General features: G+C 37.2%; 1 protein-coding gene across 1 annotated transcript in view; it reads right to left on the bottom strand.

Moving 5' to 3' along the window:
• The window catches only part of WDR11 (WD repeat domain 11), a 68,913-nt gene extending 49,221 nt beyond the window's left edge, over window positions 1–19,692 (bottom strand). The window contains exons 1-10 of the mRNA XM_047702098.1: window positions 19,519–19,692; window positions 18,468–18,579; window positions 13,651–13,804; window positions 12,544–12,717; window positions 10,333–10,519; window positions 8,044–8,209; window positions 7,054–7,168; window positions 6,003–6,198; window positions 5,396–5,499; window positions 2,033–2,209 (exon numbers count right to left, since the gene is read on the bottom strand). Coding sequence (XP_047558054.1) covers window positions 2,033–2,209; window positions 5,396–5,499; window positions 6,003–6,198; window positions 7,054–7,168; window positions 8,044–8,209; window positions 10,333–10,519; window positions 12,544–12,717; window positions 13,651–13,804; window positions 18,468–18,579; window positions 19,519–19,604 — 1,471 coding nt within the window. The 5' untranslated portion in view covers window positions 19,605–19,692. The remainder of the gene's footprint in view (window positions 1–2,032; window positions 2,210–5,395; window positions 5,500–6,002; window positions 6,199–7,053; window positions 7,169–8,043; window positions 8,210–10,332; window positions 10,520–12,543; window positions 12,718–13,650; window positions 13,805–18,467; window positions 18,580–19,518) is intronic.
• Window positions 19,693–19,951: the final 259 nt, after the last annotated feature.

Here is a 19,951-nt window from a genome sequence, read left to right as displayed (position 1 = left end):
CACAATGGGGGGGGATGAAAGGGAGGGGTAGAGGGAGAAGGAGAGAGAATTTTTTTTAATATTTTATTATTTGACAGAGAGAGTGAGAGAGCACAAGCAGAGGGAGAGGGAGAAGCAGGCTCCTCGCTGAGCAGGGATCCCAATGCGATCTGGATCTCAGGAACCATGACCCCAGCTGAAGGAAGATGCTTAACCAACTGAGCCACCCAGGTGCCCCAAGTAAAGAGAATCTTAAGCAGGTTTTATGAATAGCACAGAGCTCCATGCAGGGCTCGATTCCATGACAGTGAGATCATGACTTAACCTGAAATCAAGAGTCAGATGCTTAAATGACTGAGCCACCCAAGTGCCCCTACATTCTGTAGGTTTTAATGATGCCGAACCTGTGATCTAATATTCTAGGGGCTCCACAAGGAGCAGTTAATTCCATAGTGGAACTCTGACTCTTTGCCCTAGTGAGTGCAAAAATTTAGGAACTTTTTTTATATTTTTTCTTTTTACTTTGTGATTATACTAAATTCAATAAATGACTTGATCATCACACTATACAAGTAAAATACAGCTTATTCTACAACAGAAATCTCAGACCCTGACTTAGCTCTCAATTATCTAGCTATGGCAAGAAGTACTTTTCTCCAAGAAATTGACAAAATCCTAACTGACAATTTAGGTATACTGACACTGTATATACATATACTATAATGTACATTAACAAATTTCAATTAAAATTTCTCTAAGAGGTTTAATATAAGTCAATAGTTTCTAAAGCAAAAACTAAATATTTATCTGCATTTATATAAATCTGGACACATGTACACACAGACTACCAAACTTTAAAATGCAAACCACTTTCAGAAGACAGTAATGGAAAAACTGGGAAAATCAGAATACTGCCAAAACCGATTACTCAAGTGAGCCTTTAGTACTCATGAGTAGGTTGTTAGCTAACTGAGACCTACTAGCAACAAAATAAATATGGATGAGGCTTTCATTTTAGAAAAAAAAACAAAAACAAAAACAACCCACAAATCATGTTATAGACCTAGAGAGAAAGCCAGAAGCCAGAAAGAACAGCATCTTAAGAAACAATGTTGACAATTTCAAATGAATATACTACTTTTTGAAATTTTTGAGAAATCCATTTTAACCTTCTGTACATAATAGCAAATAAAATTTTTTTTTTTTATCTATGAAGGAGATTAGATTACTCACATTATTATGAAATTAATGACAGGAGGTTGAAACCAAGACCAATTTTCTATCAATAATATAAAACTATGCAATTTCAACCCAAAAGGCAAATCTTAAAGAGACCATAGCCATTTTAAACAATGTTCAATATACAATTCTTGGCAAATGAAGAACATTGCTATTACTAGACTACTAACTAGGACTAAAAAACACAAGGAAGCTGGATTTAGCATCACACAGAGATTATTCTCCTAACATTTCAGAAAGGTACCCATTGTGGTCAGTATCTCTATCACCCGGTGTCAGGTGGATGAGTTAATACTGTGATGAGTGAAGTCAGTCAAGCAGAGAGAGTCAATTATCATATGGTTTCACTTACTTGTGGAGCATAAGGAATAACACGGAGGACATGGGGAGATGAAGCGGAGAAGTGAGTTGGGGGAAATCGGAGGGGGAGACAAACCATGAGAGACTGTGGACTCTGAGAAACAAACTGAGGGTTTTGGAGGAGAGAGGAGTGGGGGGTTGGGTGAGCCTGGTGGTGGGAATTAAGGAGGGCATGTATTGCATGGAGCACTGGGTGTGATGCATAAACAATGAATTTTGGAACACACACAAAAAGATTAAATTAAATTAAATTTTAAAAAATTTAAAAAATAAATAAAAAGGACAGAAAAACAAAAGAAGAAAAATATTTTCAGATGAGTATATATATGATTTCATGGGGCCTCTTCCTCCTTATCCTCAAATAAAGGATTTTCTAATAACTACCAAACTTAAATGTCTTATAAAACATAAAACAGGCACGAAGGATTAAGAAAAGAATAGATCCAATACTCACCAACGGCGAGCAGTGGCTGATACACCTTGATGTTTTTGGTGGTCAGTGGCGGGCACATACGGATGGCAAACTGCGGGGAGGGCAGCCCTGAAAGCAGTCCCGTCAGCAGGAAGCGGAGGTGCACCTCCTGCAGAATGGGGCCTTTGGGATGCTCCTCCCCAGCAATGGCACTTTGTCCTGAGGGGTGAGCAAAAGTACAAATATACTTATTACAATGTATTCTGAAATGTAAAGAAAATTGCACCGGCACTCCTCTTCAGGTCTACAAGGTATCCGGTGGCACTCCAGGGGCCGCAGCTGAAGAATGGCTCTGTACTTGGCTCCAGGATGGAAACTGCACTGTCTGCCACCTCAAACGACATATTACTCTGGAGGACTGCTGTCCAGAATTCAGGGACTTTTGTCAGCTAAAGTTCCCAGTATGAGGCACCAAACAAGGCACATCAGGGGACCCAGGTCAGAGACCAGCTCCTGGGGGGTGGCACGCTGCAGCACTTTCCCACCTTAACACCCGCCTTTCTAAACGGTTGCTTTTCAATCTAATACACTTTCTAAACCATACATAACACTGGTGATCACCAACTGTAGGTTCAAGGAACTCATTTAGGTTTCTAATAAGAAATCTTTTCAATGTGTCAATGTAATTACAAAATCTAAGCTTTATAATTAAATACTTCATACATAAAGATATCAAATAAATAATATATACAACATAAATTACACATAAATAAGAATATACAAATACATAATATAAAGAATATATAAGTTCACTGTTGATAGTTAAATCTTAAATGGGCATTATTTTCAGATACAGCGATTATACTCAGGTTATTAAGTTTCAAACTGAAAGGCTTCAGTAAAACCATTCTAACAAAACGTGAACATGATGAGTACAACAAAACCCAGACCATTCACTAAAAAGGGTATACAAATTTTCTGCCTATAAACCATTCTTGAATACTGGGATATAGTCGTCAAAAATACATAATAAAGGACACCTGAGTATGTATGTACCCACAACACACACACACCCGTGAAAGGGAAAAATGTAAATAATTACCATAAGCGGGTGATGGGATTGTGAATACTGTAACCTTCTGAGGCTATAAAGTTGTTTTAATAACAATGTTATTTTAAAATTCATAAGATGTACAGAAAAAATGGCCATCAATTTAATCCAAATAAAAAGATCCCATGATATCATATGATTGGTGTCAAACTTTGATAACAGAAGATGGGAGTCTAAAGGAACATGGAGTTCAACAGACAAGTACCATGTTTACAAACCCTCCACAGCTTGGAATGGACTCCGGGAACGGCCATCATTTTTCTTCAAACTTCTTCCATAAGAGGCAATTCACAAGGTAGGGCAGATAAGGCCTTAAAAAGCAGCAGGCTGTACCCAATGAATATAAATCAAGCCTCTATATTTATCTGAATTGCTTTCAACTATCACTAAGGACATTGTGAATATCAAATTAAAAGTTTAATTAAAAGTTTTAATTAAAATGTTTTTGGGTAACAGAGCTTTATTTATTTAATGCTTTCAAATCAACTACATTGTCAGGAACTGTATACAATCTGTATCCTTTTGTCTTTTAAAAAAATGTAATTTATATCACTTAGACACCTAAACAGCATGAAATTCCAAACTCCCATGGGCTCTGTATTACTGATTAGTTCTGTGCATGAGTGTTTATTTTATAACTCTTTTCACTTTAATATTTTATATTAAGTGGAGACAAGGTCAATTAACTCAGAAAACTGTATTAATGATAAAATGGATTTTGCAAAACAAGTATGTGTCTAAACTTCCTCATATAGATTTATGTCTGGAAGGTGAAGAGAAAGAACTTTAAATAAACAAGTTAGTGTCACTGAACAGAAGGATTTTACAAACGGCAAGAACCATAAGAAAACCAAGGCCTGGGAGAGATCAGGCCTTGCCTAAGATCACAGTGGAGTAGCCGGGACTGGAGGCCACAGCCAAGGAGGGTCAAGATTAGGGCGACCTTTTCTTGGCTCTGTGGTATGGGGCAAGTTTTTTTAAATCTCTCTGGATCTCAGTTTCCACTTTATAAAACAGAAATAATAATATTACCTACTTCGCAGGGTTATTAAGGTAATACATAGGGCATTTAGCGCAGTATTTAACACAGTAGTAAGTATGCAATAAATGCCATTTATGATTAAGATTAATAAGGTAATGCCCTTCCTAGTATTATCATGTATCTAGCATTTAAACAAAATAATACTGATCTTCAATTACATTATGAAAGAACAAATAACGACAAATAAAATCCTTTATAAGCCACGGCCACAATTTTAAAAGAATTAAGACTTCAAAATTGCTTGGCATATTTACAACTTCTAGTTGTACAATATCTGAAATCACAAATCTTCATTCTTCCTTTAATATATATGTTTTTTATATATGAATTTTATATGAAATTTTTTTTAAAGATTTTACTTATTTATTTGACAGATAGAGATCACAAGTAGGCAGAGGCAGGCAGAGAGAAGAAGTCTCCCTGCCGAGCAGAAAGTCCCATACGGAGCTTGAGCCCAGGACCCCGGGATCATGACCCGAGCCGAATGAAGGCAGAGGCTTTAACCCACTGAGCCACTCAGGTGCCCCTCTGAAATAATATTTTATCTGTAAATAAATTTGCTGAATCCCCAACACGAAAGTTTAAAAATGTACATCATGCTGTTAAAATTACTTTTTCTAATACTGCAGTGTTACTTTATGTCTTCAATAAATGTTCATTGCACATCTTGAATATACAAGGCTCTTTGCTGGGTGCTAGGGATACAAAGTGCAATCAAACACTGTCCCACACTTACAGAGTTTATAATTCACTGGAGGAAACAAACAGAATCACCATTCCAACAACAGATAACTATCAGGGACTGCAAATGAAGAACATTTAAGTCAGGCTACAAGACTAAAGAAAGCAACACTTGAGTTGAATTTTAAATTAGGAGTAACAGAAAGGGAGAAAGAGGAGTACATATTCAGTTCTAAGCCAGGGGACCAGACCGCAGGAAGGCCCTGAGGAGTGGGGTATAGCTCGACACAGCACAGATCTAGTATTCAAATGCCTAATGTCATCTCCTTCATTTAAATCAAGAGTCTCTCATGAATGAACATTTTCTAATTCCAATAACTGTAATGCCAATATATGCTTTTCGGCTTATATATTTCATATCCTCTGATTTATTGAGTAAAAAAATGATCCCACATTCCAGTTTTCTCAGATATTAACTTTGACTTTATAATAATTGCAAATCAGTGACTATTAATTTTGCCCTTCAAGAAAAATACCTAACATAAATGTTAGAGGAAAAAAAATAGCTTACCAATCATGTTATCTAAGGAGAGGTCTGGGAGCTTATTCTGTAGCACTCCTACAGGAATTCCGCAGAAAGACACGGGTGAATATAAAGGTGATACACCAGAACTACTGCAAAGACATAATAATTACATGTTTTTACATATTTAAAACCTCTGTCACAGTTTAGTAACTCAAATTACTAGTTTCAGATCATAGCATTCTATCCATTTTTATAGTCTTTATTAATCTTATAGTATTTATTAATCTTGCCACAGTGAAATATTTCCAGCAGGTTTACATAATTCCCTAATAATCTAAAGTCTAAATTCTCACTTAAAAAAAATTTTTTTTAAGTCTCTGCCATTTTCATGATTCTGCTACCTTTTTTAAAGATTTATTTATTTATTTGAGAGAGCGGGCGAGCGAGCGTGCACCATCAGGGGAGAGGAGCAGAAGGAGAGGCAAAAGCAGGCTCCCCACTGAGCAGGGTACCTGACATGGGGCTTGATCCCAGGACCCTAAGATCATGACCTGAGCAGAAGGCGATTGAACCCCCCAGGCGCCTGATTCTAGTAATTTTCTAAAAAGAGGTAACAAAGCAAACCAGAAAACAATCCTATTGACTCACTTACCTGCTCCGTGAATTTCGATTACAAACGGCGGACTTGAGTTCCCATATCATGACCCTGCCATCACTCACTATGAGGGCGGCTGCATTTTCATTGACAGGACAACACACCATACTGAAGGGACGGACAGTTTTTGTCACCCTGATTGCATCGCACTGGCTTCGTAAATCATAGGTAAGCTCCTGGACAGGATCTGGATCTTAACATAGTATTGTTTTCTTTTAAATATCAGAAAGCAACACAGCAATATCACTACTATTTGCTTTAATTTAAATAAAACCTCAACTAAAAAGAACATCATTCCTTCACTAGCACACAGTTTGTCAAAAATGCCTTCTCCTTTTACAAGTATTACTAATTTCTTAAGAATATAAATATGATTCATTTAATGGCTGTCCACACCAAGTTTAGTTTCCAAAATAAAAACTACCATCAATATAGTTTGTCTTTTTAATATTATTAAAACAAAGAAAACAGCTTGGAAAAAGGATCAACAGTGATATGACTAAATAATGTACAGTACACTAGAGGTCATCATAATTTATAGTGGCCTCAGTAAGCCTGAAAATAATGGTACTCTACAAAAGACGTGAAAGTTGCTTTTGCTTTTAGAAGTACATCATTTTACAACACAGTGCTTTCATTCTCCAGGATAAGACTAAAACTGACAATACCCTGGAGACTTATTAACCTATGTCATTTTACAATGGATGTTCCTAAAGCAGAAAAGTCAAGGGTGTAATAATAAAGGTATTTTAAAAGGCTCCACTTGTGCTGAAGAAAAAGACACAAAGATAATATCTACTTGGCTCATGGATAAAATTAAGTAATTACAAAATATTACTTTCTTTGCTGCATATAGGAGGGGCACTATTATGAAACCATGAAATTAACCATGGCTTTATGCTCTTTTATGCCCCATTTTACAATCATATTCTACTTTCCCAAGGCCAGGATTACCATTAACTCTATGCTTTGGCTGGTATCTGCCACATGAAGGCTTATGAAATTCTGGAGAAAAATATTCTAATATTATTCTAAGATATAAACTCACCTGGTTCCTCATTTGAAGTGGTAAAAACACTATTATAAGATCTTCGAACACGTAAAGTTATACATCCATTTTCATGTAGGCAAAATAACCCATCACGTTGAAAGCAGGGTATCACCTTTAAACAGATAATGTGTTCATTATGAAAACACAATAGATTAAAAAGTATATGCCAGGAAGCTCATAAACTCATATTTAGAGAATATGGACAGAAAGAAAAAAGAAAAATAAAGATACACACATAATCCCCAAGCTTGAAAATTAAATGAATTACCCAAAAACTCCATTTATGGCACACCTGGGGGGTGCTCAGTCCCTTGAGCAGCCAATTCTTGATTTCAGCTCAGATCATGATCTCAGGGTCCTGGGATCAAGCCCCGCCATCAGGCTCCACACTCACCAGGGAGTCTGCTTCAGGATTCTCTCTGCCTCTGCACCCGCCAACCCCCCCCCCCCCCCGGCTTGCTGGTACTCACACACATGTGCATGTGCACGCTCCCTCTCTCTATAATAAATAAATCTCTAAAAAACAAAGAAAGACCATCCATTCATAATCATAAAAATTTGACTTTATCCAGGTAACTTAAATAGTTCAATAAATATCTCCAGATCAGTCAGAAGAATTTCTAAGGTAAATCACATGAATCAAAAGTGCAGAAAAATAGGAATACACAGTAATACTGTTAATTTTTTTTTTTTAACATTTTATTTATTTGAGAGAGAGTGTGAGCATGAGCAGGGGGAGAGGGGAGAGGGAGAAGCAGACTCCCCGCTGAACAGGGAGCTCAATGCGGGGCGTGATCCCAGGACCCTGGGATCATGACCTGAGCCAAAGGCAGGCACTTAACCAACTGAGCCACCCAGGCAACATTGTTAATTTTTAAATAAATAGAAGAGAGAAAGTGGAACTAAGGATTTCTGCAAGATTATGTTTTTACTCTCTATAATATTCATAACCAACTTGGGGGGATATAACTCTTAAATCATACATACCTGCAGAAACGGAACTCCTGTTCGTTCTATTGCAATCACACCCACTGTCTGATTCACCTCAAGGTCAAGGATTAAAATCTCCCGAGGATAGAGTAACAACATGTGGTTTCTCTTGGAAGGCAGATGCGCCAACTGAAGGCAATCATTTAGGGTTATAAATTCAGCACTGAAAGAAGTGAACATACTTTAGGCATCAAGAAATAAGTCAAAGACTTTATTCATATCAGAAAAAGCTAATAAAGGACTGAATTTTGTCCTTTCCACATAACTGTCAATGAGAAGATACAATTGTTTCCTGAAATGACCAACAGGGACTAGCATCTAAAACTAAGATCTCTACTATGTGCCAAAACCCAAATTATGACAAATGGTAATGCACAGACTGGATAGAGATACAGGTCTAAATTTTTGAAAAATTTAAGTAGTAAGTCTATAAAGTGACAAAACCAGTAGTTTTATTTTTATTTTGCAATTAGAAGTACCAAACAGATTGCTGAAATCAAGACAGCATCAGAACAAAGCAATCTGGGCAATTAGGGCCCTTGGACCAGGAGTCAATGGATTATCTGTATGACCTTGGGCATGTCACTTCCTCCCCTCTGCCTTCATTCACTTCTAAACCACCTTAAATCTTTTTTGAAACAAAGTGGGGTATTTTATTCACTTATCACAGTATTTTCTTCTATGTAAATAAAACTGATAAAACTTTATAAAGATTGTAGATAGTTCAAGAGTCTCAAGAATCATTTCAGCCATTTGTGACTTGCATATATTCAATCATAACCTTCTTAAACCTATTTCAATAGGAATAAAGTTAGGCAGCTCTTTTCTGCCCATGGGTCCTGTCCCCAGGCTTTAATAAAACCACCTCTTTGTGCCAAAAATAAAATAAAATAAAATAAAGTTAGATTAGAGGACTAAAAAGAGGAACATGGATTGCATTAAAATCTTGGCTCTGCCACCTCCTAGTTGGGTAAGCTTGAGGAACATATTTAAAACAATGTGCAGCTCAATTTCCTCACTTATAAAATAGACACAGTATTACTGCCCAGAACTATAGCAGGATCCCATGTAATAATGAATGTAAAAGCACCTGGAGCAGTTCTATTTGAAGGGATTAATAATTCATTTCCCCAAAACTCAAAATGAACGTATGACTCATATGAGAAGATATAATACACACAAATCATAATATAAAACAATTCAAACAATTCAGACTCTAAAAGATTTATCTGTAACATAGAACCATGAAAAATAAATAGAAAATTCTCTTAAAATATGTAAGGAGCAATCCAATTATTATGGCACAGGGTAAGGGATAATTTGGTGATATTAATGAGCCTATGGTTTAATATATAAAAATGATATTTATATATAAATTCAGAATATACTCACAGAACAATCTGTATTTGACCATATATTTTTCAGATAATTACCCACAAAATCTAGACAGAATAATCTTAGCATATTAAAAGTAAGAGTCTTTTTAAAATGAATGCCAAAAAACTGCCAAAGCAGTAAAAATATAAGAACAACCATAGCTCTTTAGGAAAGAAAACTGAAGTCTATTTCCAATGCATAAGATTAGTTACTTAAAATAAAATTTTATTCAGTTGCCATTTCTGAAATAAACTATAATAGGTAGCATTTACCATATAAATGGTTACTAAAATTATTAGCCACTACATTAAGTACCTAAGCTACTGTACGTTAATCCTTACAACCACCATATAAAATCCTATAAAATGCCATTTTAGAGATTGGGAGAGTGAAATTTGAGCAAGATTAAAGAATTCTGAGTCACACAGCTATAATTTCCCCTAGAATCCTGGCCCTTAACCAGTGTGAGAAACATCTTTACATGCATAAGGAAAACACCCATATTTTACTAGCTAATGAGACAGAGCACTTAAGTCAGGAAAACGTATTTAAAATGAAAATCCAGCTTTTGTCCCCAATTTTTTTTTAATGTATTCAATTGCCAACTGTGGAATCTTCATTTTCTGTTTTCAGATTTAAAAATCAGAAGTCAGAAACTGTCATCTGTAAAAATCAGTGGGGGAGAGGTTAGCATAATGACTGGAAACAAAGGAGCCACATCAAAGTGGAACCTCCTCCTTGGCGAAGAGACAGAGAGAATATTCTCCTCCTCCATATAAATTCAAAACTGGAAAGGAGAAAGGGTGAGGTAAAGAGTAAAATCAATATTAGTACATCTTCAAAAATGACGTTTCTTGAAGGGATGATAAATGGATGAACTAAATGGTTAGTTTTATACTTGTAACTTACCTAGGTTTCTCCTGCGTGATTAAGATTTTCACTTTATTAAGAGCCTTCTTGGCCCCTGTGGCTGCAGCCAGCTTATTATGAGCTGGGCTGGAATGTGGGCTGGATATGTAAACTTTTTTCCCAGGGCCCGAAGGAGGTTTGGATGGAGAGAAGTCTGAGATGAATACAATACCCTCGCTGGTGAGTACTGTATTGAGAGAAGCAAAACTTTGATTAAAGTTTAATCAAGTTTAGCACGGAGTTTTATTCCAATACAATTTTGAAAGCAAGGTAATGATAATTTTAATAATATAGAACTGGCAGTATAATGTAGTCATAATTGAAATATTCTCCAAGTTGAAGTGAAACAGGTGGTCCATTACAATTCATCAGAGGCCTCCACGCTCAGCTTTCTAAATTAATGTTTTATATTAAAAAGATACCAGAAGGTTACTAGCAGAAAGAACAAATGTTTGTTCTTCCAAATAAATTCAGTGCACGGACTTTCATTAAAAACCTTTCCTCATTATATCCTATAACTTCAAAATCCAAGACTTTTCAGGATATAAAATTCACAGAAGAAAAAAATAAAATCCCATACTAAGAGGCTTTGCATATCACGCTTAGTTCAGAGTTCAAATATTTGATGTGGTACTAATTTTTTATGATTATCATGAGTTACTCAGTCTAAATATACATTTCCTTTTTTCTTTTGGAGCATCAGACTGAACCTTAGGAAGTACAAGAGTGTTCTTTTTCCCTTTATATCCAGAGTAAAAATAGAGAGCCAACAATGGCTTACTACGTGTAAAGGAAACAGAAGTATTCAAGAAGGCAGCACTACATTTAGCAATACAAATTTTGCCTTTTTATGACTGAAAAATAATCTCCCTCAAAACTGGGGCTAATACACGGATAACAGAAATCTCATCTCTCCTGACTCCCTGCAGTTAGTGAGGCTGGTTTAAGCACAGGGAGCAAAGACGTATTCAAGAGTTATGACAGCCCTAGCACATTCGGTGTGAGTAAATCAAAGATGTTAGGCGAACGGACGCTTTGAAATATACTGTGCTTCCATCAGCCAAATTACAGAGATGCAGTAAGTCAGCCTGAGGCCTTGTCTCCTTTTCAGATGACAGGACTCCCATCCAAGGTCTCATTCATTCCTCTTCTTTTGTGATGCCCTCCCTCAGTCAGTGGATCAGCTAAAGCAGCCCTCCTCTGTGTCCCCACAGCACTGCATTTCATAGCACACTAAGGAGTGAGTGCACGTACATACACGTGCACATACACAGACCATATACGTGTATATAGACACAACCCCTAACCACACACCATTGTAACTCCACAGTTGGGTTTCTGCAGGTACACATTTCTCTTCCTTCTTCAGCACACAAATATACACTCAGTAATAACAAATGCTGGTAGATAAAAGTTAGAATTCTGAGTCATTCAAATTCAGGAGAAACATTCTCTCCCGCAACTAATTCCCTTACCTCTTTCCAATTTTTGATCAAATATCAAAATCAAGCCTACTCTGACCACTTTATCTAATACAACAACCTGCCCATTCCCATCCCTCCCATTCCCCTTCATTCCTTTTATACCTAGGATATAGTAATAGCTCAAGGAATACCTGTTGGACAATTGGATGAAGAATATTTCCCAAATCATTTAATCACAAAAACATGTGTCTAAAAACAAATCACATTTTTAGATCAGTGGCTCAGTGAAAACACTAAGAGCACACGGGCAAAAATAACCTCTGCAAGAAAAAATTCCCTTGGGCTTATTCTGTGCCACACAAGCATCTATTTATGGCACTCAAAACACAAGCATGAATTTAAATGATTTTTTAGAAGGAAGAACTGAATTTGGCCACATACTAAACGAAACCTTTGACTCAAGTTCTTTATGTGTTCCTAGAAAAACAAATTTCATTAAGCCCAAATTAGAACAGCACAGCAACTCTCTCTCCAGCTAATCAAAGTCTATTTACAAATTCAACACAGTGAAGGTACAGCTTGCGGATTTAAAGTTCTAGCCATCAAAATACTTGCAAATGATATGGGATTATGATTTAGTATTTGTATTAGATGCTCCAGATATATGACTTCTCTACTTTGCTCAGTTGTTGGAACACATCAGCTGTATGACATGGGTTGTATCTTATACACAAAGCATTAACTGTATTACAAAGAACTCATTTCCCTCAAGTAATCTATTACTCACAAGTTAAATGGGAGGGATCAAAAGGGTCAAAAGAAAAAGAAAGGATGTTATCTGCATAGCTCTTCTTCCACAGTTTGGTGCCAGTATCCGCATTCCAGAGCACAATATAATTTGGTGGGTGGATAGCAAGTAGTAAATCTCGGGAAGCATCTTGATTCCATAACCACTGAACATCTGTAAAGACCAGATGAAGGCAAAATTCAGAAATCACTTCAGAACACTTGGTTAATGTATCCTTGACATTTAGGGTTTGTTTTTGGTTTTTTTCCCCAAAGTTCTTAAAATCCTAACTTCTCTCCCTGTGTTCCATATATGTGTATATATGTCAAGACTGCACAGGAAAAGTGTAGTTTTATATTAAGATGAGCTGTCTGGACATTAGAATCTCAAGATAAACATTTTAAAATTACTTTAAAGAAAATACAAGACAATTTTCACAAATCATTACTTAAAACTTTGCATCAAAGACTGTGCTGGCCATGATCAACGTCAGACTCTCCTAACATCTTTGTGAAATTACTTAATGGAACTTTGCAGAGTTTCATGTTTTTTTACACGATAATAAAGACAATAAATATCTTGTTCAGTACCTAGTACAAAGTACTCAACAAATATTTTTTACATAGTCATTTAAAAAATTCACTCAGTCAAGACAGCCACTTAGTCAAAGCCCTGAGCCAAAAGAATACTGTATTGGTTTTAGGTAACATAAGCAAATAGTCTATATGAAAATGTAAATAAAATCTGGATCATCTCTACTAATGGAAAGTAAGCATTGAGGGTTAATTTAAAATAGCAATTCAGCCAAGTATACTTTATCACAGCTTAGATTCTAAGACTTTTATAGCAGCTTAATTTTTCTCATCATGCTTGATCGAGGCCAATGCTAAAATTAATACAATTTACTAAAGCAAAAATCAGCTGAGATTTGAGGAAATATGCATGGAAATATATTGATAAGGATAAGAAAGCTAGATTCAGATCAATAAAACACGCTAAACACAATCAAGAGTTAATTGGGAAGTGATGAAATTAAAAGGGGAAAAAAAACACTCTGAGACTAAGTGTGTTAATATGAACACTTAGCAGAGCACAGTCTTTCCTCACCCTGAATAGGTTTGGCATGCTCTTGGATCTCACACTGAGCTACTCCTGCTGCTACATCCCAAACGATGATCTTTCCATTGACATCAGCAGAAGCTAAGCGCAAGGAATATGGCGAGCCAATGTTATGGTGATAATTTTCCCTGGCCCATTTAACCTAGTATCAAGAAGAAATCATATCAAGTAAATACTTGTATTCGATGAAACTAAACACAATTTTCATAAAACATCAACCAGAACCCATACTACATTTTACACTTATGTCACAAAAATATTTAGAAAGAATTAACAGGAAACTGTTTTCCATCTCAAAAGTCAGACTTTCATTATTTGTGATTTTTTTTTAAGTTGCAATACAATCATAAAATCTAATCATGACAAAACATCTAAAAGCCTAAATTATTAAGCAGAATGGTTTTCTGTACTCTGCTCTCCTAATTAAAAGGAGACAACTTCAAACTACCAAAGCCTTGCAGAGGAAAAAATGGAAAAAACAAAGCAAGCAAAAAGCCCTTTAGCTGTCCTTCTCATGAAACTGCAAAAAAGATGTTAATTTTTTCCTTAAAAAAAAATATGCTTCATACCTCTAGCAATATCCTAAGAATGGAGTTTTTACAACAAAACCCACAAGATTCCAGCACAAATCAGGTTAATCCTGAGCATTAAATATTGACAGAGTCATGAATAAAACACACGTCTTCATTTCACCCTAAGCCATCGCCTTCCATGGCTACAACCTTCCCTCTGTTCTAGATCAGCAACCAGTTTGTCTTCTTCAAAGCATTTAACAAACAACAATTTGTAATGGCTTTGTTTACCCGGTTCTGACCCATCACCGACCACGAACTATAAGCTCCATTGGGTAGGATCACGCAGGCCTTGTTCACATTTCTATCCCCAGATCTATCCACCACCAAAGCTAGTGCTCAACGAGCATATGTCTAATAAATGAACCCCAACACCACAGAATCTTCAAATGTATACATATATAAACATATGTATACAGACACGTGTGTACAGATATGCAAACGCACACTCATACGTAATGCCAAGGTAGGAAGCGTGTGCCTTTCTTATAGTATACCTAAATAATTCATAAAAAAGATGGAAATAAAAAGTTTTCTGAACATCAGTATTGATAAGCCTTAAGATTCTGTTATAATACATCTTTTCCTCAGGCCAGAATTTTTTTTAAATAAAATGTGTAAGAGTGTGTACACGCACACATGCACATGTTTGAATGTGTGTTTGTGTGTGCATTTATATTTAGTGTATGTATATTCAATCTGCATTCTTTGCAGATGTGTTTGACCACTCACTGAAATTTGTGATTTCATTTAAAAAAGTAGTACTTGCAGCACTTCCACAATCAGACACATGCAGAGTGGTGAAAAATTTCAGTAACCCAACATACATGTGTATTCCCAGGTGAAACAAAATGTTCTTATTTCAGCTCTCATAATGCAAACGAATATCTTTTTTGTGGTCTATACAGCACCACTTTTTTTGGGGGGGGGGTGCATTTCTGTGCTCTTTATTGATGATTTCACTGTTCAAATTCAAAATGGTCCCCAAGCACATGGTGAAGTGCTGCCTAGTAGTCCCAAGCACGAGAAGTTCTGATGTGCGTTACGGAACAAACATGGGGGATAAGCTCTGTTCAGGCAGGAGTTGTAGTGCTGCTGCCTGTGAGTTCAATGTTAATGAATTAACAAAACAAACACAAAACAAAGTTATATATTGCTCAGTTGATGAAAATGTTGTGACAAGAGGCTCACAGGAACCTAACCTGTATTTCCCCTATGAGCAATCAACATTCCAGTATTTGTTAATTTCAGTGTTTGCAGCAACTTTACAGAATAAAACTATCATGGATAAGAATTGATTTCATCTATGTATATAAGTGCTTGAATTCCATTCAGGTAAACCCCAAGCAGTGTGTGTGTGTGTGTGTGTGTGTGTGTGTGGTATTTTTTTAATCACCTAGATATATCATAATCAAACTACTGAAAACTAAGGATAAAGAGAAAGTCTTGAAGGCAGTCAGACAAGAAAACATACACTGCACGTAGAGAAATAAAGATAAGAATTTCTCTCAGAAATTATGCAAGCTGAAAGACAGTGGAATATCTTTCAAGTATCACAAGATCAAAAATGGGTAAAACATCTTCATAGGCAAATAAAAACCAAGAGAACCTATATTAGATAAACACCTCAAGGACTTTAAGGAAATTCTTCAGGCAAAGGGAATATAATACCAGACTGAAACTTGGATCCACATAAAGAAATAAAATGCCAGAAATGCCAAAAAGATCAGGGAAATGGAGGGGAGGGAGAATATATTTTTTCAAAATAAAACCCTATGCCTACTTAATGGCAGGAGACTGAATGCCTTCCCCCCAGGCTCAGGAACAAGACAAGAGTATCATCTCACTACTCCTATATGTTATAGTATCAACCCTAGCCAATGCAATATGACAAGAAAAAAAAATAGAAGACATACAGATTATCAATGAAAAATAATGAACTGTCATTATCTGCAGATAACATAATTGTCTATGTAAAAAATCCCCTCAAAAGTTACTAGATCTAATGGGTTTAGCAAGACCACAGGACATAGGTCAATATGTAAAAATCAGCTGCATTTCTCCCTACTTCACATTACATATAAAAATTAACTAAAAATGGATCAAGAACCTGAATGCAAGAGCTAAAACGATAAAATTCTTAGAAGAAAACAAAGGTGTAAATCTTAACAATGGAAGAAAAAGAAGAAAAATAGATAAATTGGACATCAAAATCAAAAACTTTATTGTTTCACTGGACACCATCAAGAAAGTATAAGACAGCTTACAGAATGAGAGAAAATATTTACCAACCATGCATCTCATATGGGACTTCTATGTAGAATACATAAAGAATTCTAACAGCTCAATAATTAAAAGACAATTTAAAATGTGCCAAGGACTGAATAGACAATTTTCAAAGAAGATATACAAATGGCCAATTAACACATGAAAAGATGCCCAACATCATTAACCACCAGGGAAATGCAAACCAAAACCACAGTGAGAACCTCTTCACATCCAACAGGATGGCTAGCATCAAAAGAACAGATAATAACAAATGTTGGTGAGGATGTGGAGAAACTAGAATCTCATATACAGCTAGTAGGAACGTAAAATGGTAGAGCCTCTTTGGAAAGTCTGGAAGTTTCTCAAAAAGCTAAACACAGAGTTACCATATGAGTCAGCAATTCCACTCCTCTGTACATACCCAAGAGAAATGAAAACACATGTTCACACAAAAACTTGTACATTAATGTTCACAGCAACATTATTCATAATGCCTAAAAAGTGAGAAATATCCAAATGTCCATTAATACATGAATGAGGTATACTGGTAGAGTAGAATATTATTCACCAATAAAAAGGTACTGACACATGCTAAAACACAAACGAACCTTGAATGAAAGGGACAAGAAGCTAGGCACAAAAGGACACATATTGTGTCATTTCATTTATATGAAATGTCTAGAATAGACAAATCTGGAGACAGAAAGTATTCTACTGGATACCTAAGGATGACAGGAATGAGGGGATGGGGAGCAGCTACTAACAGATGCAGGGTTTCTTCTCAGTGTGATCTAACTGCAGTGCTGGCTACATAATTCTATGACTATATTAAAAACCTTGGAATTGTACACTATAAGCTGGTAAATTTTATGCTATATCTCAACAAAGCTGTTATCAAAAAGAAATAAACCAAAACCCCCAGATCTCTAATCTTCCCTAAGATTTCAGATCACTGTAATTCAATTGCACCAGGCGTCTCAGATTTGCATGTTGAAAACTTAAACTCACTGATTTCACACCTATTCCCCTTGTCATAGCAACACTATCATTCAGTTATTCAAAGAGAACTTGGAATCATTCTAGTCCCTGACTCTCCCTAAGCTGATTACTATAAAAGCTATCCAGTTTATTTCTTCAGCAGCTCCTGAACATGACTCCTTCCTGCCTCAGCTTTATTTTAGGCCCTTAGAATTTCCTGCCAAAATTTCTGCAAAAGTCTCCTAAATGATCTCACTGCCTCATCTTGCCTTTCTCCAAGAAATCCTCCACTGCTACCAGAGTAAATTTTTCTAGAATACAAACACAGCCTTATCAATTGCCTAGTTAAAAATCCAAATTCCTTCAGAACCTTCTAACACTTTTAGGACCAATGAATTTCCCTGGCTGCTTCCTCTTCCATCATCCTTTAGCCATAACCCAACTTCTAGCCATCTTTATACCCCACTACTTACCATTGTGTACAGTCTTCTTTTTACCTGTGGTACTCCTTCTCCCATTCTTCACTTGGTTAACTACTGTTTACCAGTCCCTAAACTGGAAAGACTGCTGTGATTCTCCCCTGATCCCTACGACTAGGTGTTAGGTAGCCTCCTTTGTCCCTACGCATTCACTTAGCATACTGTATGTCTGTGTCTTTGTTGTTCCTCACTAGAATTGCTTGAGGGCTTTCATCTCTATATCCTTAGCATACACTAAGTGCTCAAAACTAATGAATGAATGAGTGTTCTGGTAAATGGCGGAAAAGGTGTTATCCATCATCTTTAAAATCACCTAAGACCTAGTATTTAATAGCTCATCCTGGATTGTCATTAAATCATATATACGGGAATGTGAGGCTACCCTAAATGAATTACTATGTTTAAAAGCTATTTAACATTTACATATATCACTTAATAAGAATCTAGTGATATTTAAAACTTCAGAATAGGCAATATGTTGTAAGGGTGAAAGTGGGATTTGACTTACCTTGACCACATCAGCTTTATGTTTTTCTAAAACTTGAAGAGTCTGGGCAGTATTGGAATCGATCACTACCACAAGTGAGTGACATCCATAAGCAATTAAACCTTGCCAGCCCCTAACAAAACAGTGATATTAAAATTTAAGTACAAAACAAAGACTTCTCTCTTGCCACGAGGCATGCTAGAATCAATCACAAATCTAATACGTACTACCATGAACAAAATCATTATTGAAGCATACAGGCCAGTTTTTTGCCTTATCCCATTTAAATAAAATGTCCAGCGAACCTAGAAAAGCTGACATTCGTTTTTCATGTGACATGCACATACACCCCTGAAGATGTAAAAACATACCCCTGTTGTCTATTTGTCTTTAAGGAGATGTACCTTGTCTTATTCAACTTCGAATCCTGAGCACTCACCACCAAAGTCCCTGAGATCATGTTCCGTAAGCATCTGTGACTAGTCCTGGTCCTTCCAACCAGATAAAAAGACAAACACTGGACAGAAGGTTTCCTCCCTCTTGCCAACATTCCCAGCAGCCCCACCTGCAGAATTTCGCTTTATATCTAAGCATTAACGTCCAGAGTTGCAGTGCTAGTTTACAGTGAAAAGGTCAAGGTGAGATGACAGGTGAGGGTACAGGCGCCTGGCACAGGGTCTGGCAAGTTGTGGAATGACGAAAGGTAAGAAAGAGGGATATGAAAGAGAGAAAAGGGAAAGATAAACTGGGGAGGAGACAGGGAGTAGGGGAGCTGACGGTGGAGGGAGAGGAGCCTGGAGCTGGGAGGGCAGGTGAAGACGAGCAGGCTTGAGGAAAGAGAAACACATCTGGGAGAAACAGGGCAACTATAAGAGCACAGGGAAGGTTCACACTTGGGGCATTTCCTGTTTTCATAGTAACAACAAAAACCCAGCATTTAAAGAAAACCTCTAGCGCGAGGGCAGCACCCAGGCTTGGCGAGGCCAAAGGAACCAGGGAGTGAAACCTCTTGTTCCCCTTCCCCTACACACTCATGGCCCAGCCCGGCGGCCTCGAAGCCCGGCGCCCTCACCAGTCCACCGCCGCCTTGTTGTGAGCATTGAGGGCCCCAGTGAGGGTGCGCGCCGACACCTTGAAGTTCACAGTGAAGGGCAACATTGCCTCTGCTCAACCCGGCCCTCGGCGGTCCCCCGGCAACCAGGAAGCGGCGGCCACTGCGCTTCCGTTCCTAACAGAGTCCGGGTGGCTCCGTGAGCGCCGCCGTTTGGTTCCGTCGAGTGCAAGTTTCCACCACCTTGGATTCCGCCGAAGAAAGGTTCCGGGTTCAGCCCTTCAGCCTCCTTCAAAGTCCGCCCGCCAACCTGGTGCTGCCAGCCGGAGCAGGGAGGGGCTGTGCTGCTTTCCACTGTTTTCTTCACGTTGGGACTGCGTAGGCCTCTGTACCCTGCAGGAAATCCTGAAAAGCAAGAGCCGAAAGCCCCAGTTAGCCTTTCTGACTTTGGTCT

Source organism: Lutra lutra, chromosome 14 (genome assembly GCF_902655055.1).
Source record: "Lutra lutra chromosome 14, mLutLut1.2, whole genome shotgun sequence".
NCBI classification, from domain to species: Eukaryota; Metazoa; Chordata; class Mammalia; order Carnivora; family Mustelidae; genus Lutra; species Lutra lutra.
Note: the sequence above shows the minus strand (reverse complement) of the source record. Positions and strands in the feature narration are given on the sequence as shown.